Source organism: Trachymyrmex septentrionalis, unplaced genomic scaffold (genome assembly GCF_001594115.1).
Source record: "Trachymyrmex septentrionalis isolate Tsep2-gDNA-1 unplaced genomic scaffold, Tsep1.0 scaffold17, whole genome shotgun sequence".
Lineage (NCBI taxonomy): Eukaryota > Metazoa > Arthropoda > Insecta > Hymenoptera > Formicidae > Trachymyrmex > Trachymyrmex septentrionalis.
In genome coordinates this window covers 1,703,080-1,713,056 of record NW_017304864.1, presented here as the reverse complement: position 1 = coordinate 1,713,056, position 9,977 = coordinate 1,703,080, and the positions used below count along the sequence as shown (strand labels likewise).

Genomic DNA, 9,977 nt, shown 5'->3' with positions numbered 1-9,977 from the left:
ATTTATATTTATATATAAATTTTTTAATATGTCAACATAGTTCTTTCCGTGTATATTTCTTATAATTTAGGTAATATTTTTACATTTAGAATTAACCATATATAGAATGATATTAAATCCATAAATTTGTCGGATATGTTGACTTTCTCGCTAGCACATACGATCCATGTGCGTTGTACGCGCACAGTAGAAAAATCTTCGTTCCTTTCGTTTTACGAAAATAGTAACACGGCCGTCCGACCTATAATTAAACGTGGCCGCCCCGTTCGCAAATGCCGATTTGTTCAGTACGATAAAGTTAGCGGCCAGTGAACGATGTTCTCGCGATGAAGTCTGACCTAATTATTTCGCTGGGGGAAATTGAATGAATTTAATGAAATATAATAAATACAGTATATTGATTGCGTGTTTAATATTACTTCATTATCAACTTCTGAATTAATAAACTGTAAGTATCAAATACATAAAGCTTGAGGAAAAAAAATTCCATGGTGCATAGTACAATGCATTGCTCACAGTCTCTCTTCTGTTCTTCTTAGCTCAATTATTTAAATTATCGATCAGATTTCAGAAGCTTGAATGGTCAAGTTTTTATAATTAAATTCAACCTGGGCAATGATCTTAAGGATTAACTAGTCATGGATGGTGACCTGAAATACGGTACATGCCCGGTGTGCGGCAAAAATGCCACGTTGAAGTGCGGCAGCTGCAGGCGCGAGTTTTACTGCGACAAGTCGCACCAGTCTCAAGATTGGCCGCGTCACAGGTCCACGTGCAGCGGCTGGGAAATAGGTCACGACTCTGTGCTCGGACGGCACTTGTTGGCGACTAGAGATTTAGCACCGGGAGACGTGATCCTTACGGAGACGCCTTTGGTCTGGGGACCATCGACCCACACGAATCAACGGATCTGCGTCGGATGTAGCGAACGGTGTGACGACGTCGATGCGAGATGCAGTGAATGTTGCTGGCCGGTGTGCAAGTCTGATTGCGAGGGGTTGTCAGATAAGAAGAGGCATCAGCTGGAGTGCGCTCTCCTTGCGCGAGCTAGAATTGTTCCTAGGTATCGCATATTTCACCTAGCGCAGATTGGATAGTAAAGTGTCTACTTCGAAGCTAAATTAGCGAGATGTAATGATGATTTAACAAAGAGATAACCCAGATAGCGTTTTCTTAACATATAAGAAAGGAAATAATCGTTTGCATATAAGGAAAGAAATAATCGTATAAATGTCTCTTCAGTTGCCATCGTGTTGTGTTCGACTGATAATTATAGTAATTTTCTTAACGGTAAAATTTATTGGCACAATTTAGTAAATGAGAATGAATTGAAATGGATTGAAATTTTCAAAAATACGCATTTGCGAACGTTGAAATAAATCCTTTTCAGTTTCAATATATTTTTATTCATTCATACGAATTGCATGAAGCATATTTCTATGTCTTTCAATATAAAAAAGAATTTCAGTTTTTTAAATGCATTTTTATCGTACATATAAAGTGCTTTATCATAAATATTGCTAAGTTCAAAATTCTGAATAAGAAATGTAGGTTTTAATTCAATTAAATCTAAAAAGAAGTGAAAATAGAACATAGTTGTTACTAAAATATGCATTCAGATTCACACACACACAAATAGGGATTAAATTTTCAATTCATTTAAATTTATTCTCATTTACTGGATAATATTAGCCCTATATTGAATTATTTTTGATCCAATATATTCTTGTTTAATCAATGGTATCGTCAATAAACTATTAGTATTACTGCTATGGTAAAGACATTACGCAGACAATATATAGTCTGCGAAAAATTCGAGTAAAAATGCTGTAGTAAATTTGTAACCGTAAAAGTTACCACAAACTGTTTGTCAAAGGGCAATTGTTACCTGAGTGTTGCCATCAATCATTGGTGACAATTAAAATAGAGAATCAAATAGGCAAAATTGGAAGCCGTTTTCTTTATTATATTGAAGGTAACATAAACAAAACAATTTCGAGCAAATTAAAGCGACCTACGAGTAACTTGCTATCTGAGAGAAAAAGTTTACTTAATCCTTAGAACAAATCACGATTTTCCGTGTTCTTTACTGCACACGAACGATGAGTCATTCATATCCCAGGTTAATTTTCATCACTTTTATAATATGAAAACAATTAAGTGATTCTTACATGTATACTTCATCTTTAGAAAGCATTTATAAAGTTGTGTTATTAAACAAAAGAAAAGGACAGAAATCATTATTTAGCTGTTTTTAGTGTTAAAAAAAAAAGAAAGGATACGAATGTCTAATCGTGTATATTACAGATTAATCGCGACTTGAGTCACAGTTATATCGCGGAAAGTTAAACTAAAGATGCTTTTAAAGACGTTTTCCGTTAAATTCATTTACGCCATAATTTCACGCTATGCCTACAGATGCGAGATACTTCTGATAATTCGTCTACTGATATTGTGGCGCATGAAATCGCGCCGATGGACGTCTTTGGCCAATCTGCAAAATCACGTGGAGTCGCGAGGACCCGGCACGGAGGCTCACGACGAAGTGTCGAGTGTGAGCCAGCGTTTGGGGCCACTTTTGTTGATGGCATCCGATTGTAAGGATGTTCTACCGATGATTTGTGGTCTGATTGACGTAAATGCGTTAGAAACTGCACCGCCAGAAGGCTCGGTGGCAATTTACGAACATGCATCTCTTCTGGAACATTCCTGTATCGCGAACACGCGACACAGCTTTCGCATCGATGACAAAGGCAGGCCACGAATTACGGTTTACGCGGTCACGTCCATTAAAAAGTACGTACGTTATAGTTAATCAATCTCATCAAAAATTATTCATCTCTCTGATAAAAGATCTCTCTGATAATTTTTTATACTTTAAGCTTATGAAGATTTCTAAAAAAATACCTTGGATAGATTTTGCAAAATTTATAATTTCGTAAGTTTTTTTCTTAAAAAATTATAAAATAAAATATCTTCAAAATTTAAATATATAAGAATTAAAAAAAAATATATAGACTTTTTTAACACTTCTAAAAAATTTTAATTTATATAAAAAAATCTAAAAAATTTTTTATGGAAAGAGTTATAAGATTATGCAGAAATTCTAAAAAAAATTCTAAAATTTATATAGAAGTTTTGAGAGATAATATGAGGAATTCTAAGAAAAATTTTCACCAAAGCTATCTTGTGAAAAAAAGAATATATATATATATATATCATTGTCATCACGCATTTCACGACTGATATTTCCAGAGGGCAACATTTGAGCACCATGTACACGCATGCGCTTTGGTCCACTAGAGCCAGGCGGGAGCATCTTCTTACCACGAAATACTTCGCTTGCCGATGCAAGCGTTGCGTTGATCCCACAGAATTGGGCACGCATTTAGGCACTCTGAATTGTCCTTGTAAAAATGGACTCATGTTGCCAAACGATCCTTTAAACCCAAATACCAACTGGTCCTGTGACGCGTGTCCAGGAATAATAACATCCGCGGAGGTTGCAGAACTGATCGACAGACTGGAGGAAGAGGTCGTAGAAGTCATGAAGCAGGCAACTGAGTATACTCTATCCGAACTTCTTTCACGGTATAATATTATACCTTTCTGTTTGGTTCTTCCGTGAATTTTATTAACATTAATTCCTATCGCGTTAATTAGTAATAAATGACTAAACCGTGTAAAATACTAGAAAGTCGTATCCATATACAAAAAACAATTTTGCTAAAAAATTAAAAAAATTAGCTAGATACAAATCAAACAAATAATTTTATTGAACCATCAAAATAATTATGTGGGATGTTAATTATTAGAAAGCAGATTATTAGACAGTCAAAACTTTTGCAGCATTATGTTTAAGCATTTTACATAAATAATTTTGATGATTTAACAAAATTATTTTCATATTTATATCCTTATTATAGCTAAATTTTTAAATATATCAGAAAAAGACTGAAAAAAAGATTTTGTCAGTGTATCTTTTGCGCTATATGAAAGAACAATTTTTCTTAAGTATTTAAAAATTTAACTAAATATATGTAGATCTGAAAATAATTTTATTAAAATAATTATGTAAGATGCTTAAGTTAATTATTGAGATCAAAACTTTTTGCAACATCATTATTGAGTTTTCTACCTAGCCATTTTGATGATCTAACAATTCTAACAAAATTATTCCCAGATCTGTATCTATCTAAAAATTTAGATAGATATATATCTGGAAATAATTTTGTTAGAATTGATTAAATTTGTATTTTACATGAAAACTCAATAAATTGTTTAGGCTTACGGTGTTGCTGCATTCCGGCCATCAGCATTGCATATCCGTGAGTCACTCTCTGATACAGCTATTGCCGGCAACCGATCCACGAAAGTCGGAATTGTGTAAACGCATCATGGACACGGTAAGCCGATTGGATCCGTACGGCGCTCGTCTAGCGCTTTACATGGCGGTCACCCTGCGAGAACTCGCAATGTGTCCTGGCGAGGATAAGCGAGTTCATCTCGCTAAAGCAGCCTTATTGCTGAAGGCGGAACCACCGAATTCACCCGGAGAAAGGCTCCGCAGACTCATCGAAGTGGAACTCTGATCTTAACTCGTTGCAGCATGGCAAAAGTAATTATATTTTTGTTATTGTACAATCCAACATATAAAACAAGGAAGGATTCTTGTAGTTTTTGCTACAAATGAGAAAGTTGCGCACGCTAGATTCGCGCGAGCAACAACTGCTTACTGTCTTGTCTGTCTAAATTTTTATTTATTCATTTTCTCAATTTCAAGTATATCTCTATTCACAACTACAGATAGCCGTAAAAATGGTAAAAATATTCATTGTACTTATTTAGAGGGTAAAAGAAGTACGTATAAAAAACTTATAACTATATAAAGAATGTATACATACATGTTATACAAATATCAAAATATATGTGTGTACGCTTGTGGTCATTCCGCGTTTATTGCAAATGTCGTGTGTGTGTGTGTGTGTGTGTGTGTGTTTTGTATGGTTGAACGTGTCGTAAAATCTAGACTAGATGACTGTGCCTCTGCGATTGAACGTAATCCTTAAATCCGGAAGTAACTTCTCGTCGTACGTATTATTTTTACAATAATCTCGCTCCCGCGAGATTGGTTGGCAAGCAAACTTAATAGCGAGATAAAATTATTATATGCGAAAGTAACAGAAAAAATGTTTCTCGAGCGAAATCCGTTTTAAATAGTAGTCGTTTGTACTTATTTAAATAAAATTTTAGAACACCAAAATTTATATAAAATACTAACGTCGACACGGTTTGCGTACGTGTATGTACTTCGATAGATCTCTGCCCAAGTAGAACAACAGATTACGATAACGTCAAAATGACATTAAAATGAATTGTGATCGAAAAGACTCTTAATAATTATAAGTATTTTTAAGCTATTTTAACGCCATTTCGATGTCACGATGATTCTTTGTTCTACTTGGATAAAATTCACGTCATTGTTAAGATAAACGATATGCACGTCCAATTCTCTAAATCTCGTGGACGTTTCTTTTATGGTATTACATTATTTGATGAGAAGACAGATAGATCTAAAAGCCATCAACAGTGCTCTCACAGACTATCATCTCATCGGTCTTACAGTTCGTTTAATAGGAATCATGCGGATTACGCGGTGCAGGAACGTCGTGTGCGTACACCCAGCAGCGGATAGGACAAGGACTGGCCCTTCAGCTGCGCTGTGACCTGCAAGAGGTAAGCTTTGCCAGGTTGTAGCCTCTTCAGAGTGAACGGCAGCGCTCGGTCCTTCGGTGGATTTCGTTTCTCCTCGCAAACCTCGAATGTGTACTCGGATCGCCTGCGCCGGTGAAGCCCGCACTGATCCGGCACGGTCGTAACACTCGCTAAGGACGACGAACTCCGCAGTTCCTTCACCAGGATGCAGTACTTTGCGTCGCCGGCTGGGTCCACACCTATCGTTACTTCGTGACATGTTCTGAGAGATCGGTACTCTCGCGGTGGATTCTTGGATGGTATCTGTATCAAAAAATGCGACGTCCAATTCGCTTTCCGAACAAGTTTCTGATTTTCGAGATTCATCGATAACCGGGAAAGACGATCGATGGTAATTTTATGCGGCTATGAATATTAAGTACAACTGAACGAATTTATCTTCATTTTTAAGAACCACTCTCTTACTTTAAAAGTGACACAACTAAAAAGTAATTAAAAAAAAGTAATAAAAAGTGACAACTCGCGGCTCTTAGTGCTTAAATCTTTCCATATGCATTTATTACATATTCAATTTTGCAAACTCACGTTAAAATCTTTTTCAGTCTTGAAATCATAAAATGGAACTAAAGTAGTAATATCACATATTAAATTGACTAGCGCAATTGAATAATATTTTGATGCCAATAAAATAACAGAATTTTTCCTACTTAATAATAAAAATTAAATTTCCTAGAAAACGGAAAGAATTATTTTTTAATTTTTGATGGAAAATTAATGACAAATCAAATAATACCGACAAAAAGAATATTTTCTTAACACGATCAAATGTCACCCTTGTCATTTTCATTTTGCAGTCCTTAAAAGACCTTTTTTAAGTTGTAATAATTTTGACAATTTTTTATGAAGTAAAGTTAATTCACTTTTAATGATTGATAGGCTAATGCTTACTTGATTCTCACAATAATAACTCGGAAATCATATATTTTGAGTTGTGTTACTTTCGAAGTAAAGGAACGTTATTACTTCTGCACTGAGAAAGTATCGAAAGATAGAACTGAGCATAACAGAATCGTTCACAGTTGTTATCCTAAAGGAAATATTAGTTTGCACAGTCCGACATACTTGCGGATAAATGGTGGACGACTCCTGCGTAGCCAGCACTTTTATGGTGGATACTCGAACCAGCTCCTGCGGTGTGGTCGATATACGTAGAGTGTACGTCTTACCGGGAGGTAAAGGAGGTACGCGCAATGAGGCATATCCGACCACCTCTTTTTCCTGCTGATCACACGAGACACATTTACACACTTATACACGTATATGGACGCTGTTGCAAAAGCATTCCGATTAATGACAGGACGGCCAGTCCACTTGCGACAGCGTCAATTGTTAAATAGACTCTTTCGCGAATTTGCGGTCGACGCATCCGATCGCTTTCTGTAAACACTCGACGACTTTTACCCGTAGTATTCCTTGTCCGTTTAATTTCGCCTTCACGATGCCTCCACCACAGGGAAGTATGTGAAAGGTACTTGAGGTGTTGTCCGGCGGACGATAACGGAAATTGACAAAACCATCGGTCTTCCGCAGATTAGCCGTGGTGTAACGACCGGTTCGCAAAGTCAGTTCCGGTGTCTTCTTGAACTTGATAGCGTCGGTGGCGACCCGGTTGGAGACGTTGTTCCGAGTGTTTACCTGTCGAATCAGTGTATCGCTTTGATAATTTAATAACAATTGTAAGCAATCTACGCGCAAAGTATTCAGCGTGACATAACTAAATCTGTACTTAAATCTTTATGGAGAACATAAATACACATATCGCGTAAAGGAATTGCAGAAATTAATAATCTTTACACGCTGTTATAAAACCGTGTACGTAATTCTCGCGCGAAGAACACGGTGCAAAAACTAAACGGAAGAGCGTCTATCGCCTTTTTTTAACTGCATGCTGAGCATATAATACGTGCGGTTTTCCAAATGATCGATTTTATTAACGTATAACAACGAAGACCGACCACATATAGAGTAAAGTTGTACGTAGTGTCGTATCTCATCCTGTGAAGCGTCAGCTTGGTCTGCCGTACGCAGTGCAGACCTTCCGGAACGCCCCGATGATGGTGCTCCTTTGAGGACGAGCCGGTTCTCGCCGACGAGTTCGGATGAGCTTTCAGAACGTTCTGCGCAGCACAGAGGGTCAATGGGTGCGGCTGCGTGCCCGAAGTGACAACTAAACAGTAGTTCGAAAGGTGAGGATCCACATGGCTGGAAAAATAAATATTCCATTCTCGAAATTGCGACTCTAACGATAAAATTGATATAGACGCATTAATATACGAGCTTCACGTTATCCAGCGTGATGACAGACATCGATTACATCGATTACAGAACAAAATTACCGTGATATCGCAGTGACGATCATAAGAATAAGATCTCGGATTTCGTATACTTGACGCTTCAATTTATATCGCGGAAAGAAAGAATCTTTACATAGCCGGATTTTGGCTCAATTTTAACTCTATTTTAAATTATCCAAAACATTATTATTGTAAAAATTATCAAAATCAAGTTTTGCTTACACTTTTAACTTAAACGGACCTTATTTAACCTATTTATCCTGTAACTAATTAGTCATATTTTCTTACCATCTACATTCTTACGTTTTCATATTTTTACTTAATTACAATATATTCTTCAGCTTATTTTCTTTTAAAATATTATTTTTTAAATGTCTTTTGCAACTTTTCTTTGAATAATTATTTGATTTATCCATTTTGTTTGGGAAGAACCAACAGAGAATGAAATAACATATTCTTATTAATCAATGCACTCTCAATTTTCACAGTATTACAATACAAGGCATTACAAGGCGAATAACATCATCGGATTTATAAGTGCGTTCGCTTTGGATGCTCACGCCCTATTTTATTTCATCTTCTTTTCATGCATATAATGAACGATAAAGATAGAATAAAAGTTATAGCGTGTGAGTGTACAAAAAACCGAACGCAGCGTATATGTTGACAAATTGGTTTAAAAACAACACTGTTAATATGAGTTTGATATATTTTCCTCAATAGAAGGTAAAAAAAGGAAAGCAATAGATGTAAGTAAATGCATTAATAGACATAAACGCAAGGCGACACATGTTAAGTCACTGTCTAGAATTACAAATCTTTGACTACACTGGTTTAATGGAAAAAGATACATTGTTTTCTAATACATTTGGAGAAACGTAAGACGCGGTAAATGTAGTGATACCTCTTGCCCCAGGATATTGTCAGCCGCCGTTTACTTCGTCGCTGTTGAAATCTCAGTATGCGATGTCGATTCTCTTTTCCATTCGCATACATGCCCGATACGTGGTCTAAGGCACTGGAAGTCGCATACAGGAGCACCGTGCCAGGCGAGACATTCACGGGCTCCATGGATTTGATTTCGAACCAGTAAAGACCGGCCCGCGTCTTTGGTATCGTAAAATTTTGGTCCTCCGCGCCCTCGTACATAAAGAGAGGAGATCCCGGTTTCAGGGTCTTCACAGGCCATCGCGTTTGCGCTACGTGGTAAATTAATTCGGAAATTATTCGAGCGACTGGATAATTTGAGGGACACCTCGATTACCCTTCGTCACACCCGAGGTGATTGTAAATATTGTTCTGTAAAATATATTATATTTCTTCTTCTCGGATACGCCTTCAAATTATCAATCTTCAAGTTATGTATTGATCTTTAATAATTTATCACTAAGATAGTCATAAATATTATTATCATTGTAAACAAGGTAAATATCCTAATAATTGTGTGAATTAATAAGAGGATATGATCAGTTCTATATTATTATTAATTATTAAGCATTACAAAAGGAATTAATATCCATATGAAACTTTGTTATGCCGGTGATAAAAATATACTATCTTATAAATCTAAAAAAAAAATATTTAAGTGAAATTTTATTAATATATTACATATATCAATTGTAGTTGTACCAGTAATTAAACTTTTAAATAAAATAAATTTTGTAAATTTATTTTATTTGCAATTTCTTCAGCCATAAAAAACAGTCAGAAAAAAACACATTACAGCTTATAGGTAAATACAATATAATATTTTTAAAAATTCGAAAATGTAGACATTTAAATGTTTTATTCAAGATGTGATAAGAAGATAAATGAAAATATAATTTTCTTGTTTTAGAGAACACAATATCTTAATAAATACAAATGTATTACTGTATTTTTTAATCACTAGGCACATTCCATTATTGG

General features: G+C 35.7%; 2 protein-coding genes across 3 annotated transcripts in view; one reads left to right on the top strand and one right to left on the bottom strand.

Moving 5' to 3' along the window:
* The first annotated feature begins 204 nt into the window (after positions 1–204).
* LOC108746429 (protein msta-like) lies at positions 205–4,867 on the top strand. Its single transcript, XM_018483204.1, has 5 exons — positions 205–448; positions 565–1,063; positions 2,419–2,796; positions 3,256–3,591; positions 4,286–4,867. The coding sequence occupies exons 2-5, from the start codon at positions 639–641 to the stop codon at positions 4,590–4,592; spliced, it is 1,446 nt and encodes a 481-aa protein (XP_018338706.1). The 5' UTR covers positions 205–448; positions 565–638; the 3' UTR covers positions 4,593–4,867.
* A 530-nt stretch (positions 4,868–5,397) lies between these two features.
* Positions 5,398–9,977, bottom strand: part of LOC108746428 (protein NDNF-like) — a 10,481-nt gene continuing 5,901 nt past the window's right edge. Inside the window, exons 3-7 of one of the 2 annotated variants that reach the window (XM_018483202.1) lie at positions 8,974–9,268; positions 7,731–7,977; positions 7,177–7,410; positions 6,838–6,996; positions 5,398–6,018 (exon numbers count right to left, since the gene is read on the bottom strand). In XM_018483202.1, the coding sequence (XP_018338704.1) occupies positions 5,650–6,018; positions 6,838–6,996; positions 7,177–7,410; positions 7,731–7,977; positions 8,974–9,268 (1,304 nt within the window). In that variant the 3' untranslated portion in view covers positions 5,398–5,649. The remainder of the gene's footprint in view (positions 6,019–6,837; positions 6,997–7,176; positions 7,411–7,730; positions 7,978–8,973; positions 9,269–9,977) is intronic. The other variant, XM_018483203.1, reaches the window with a different exon arrangement.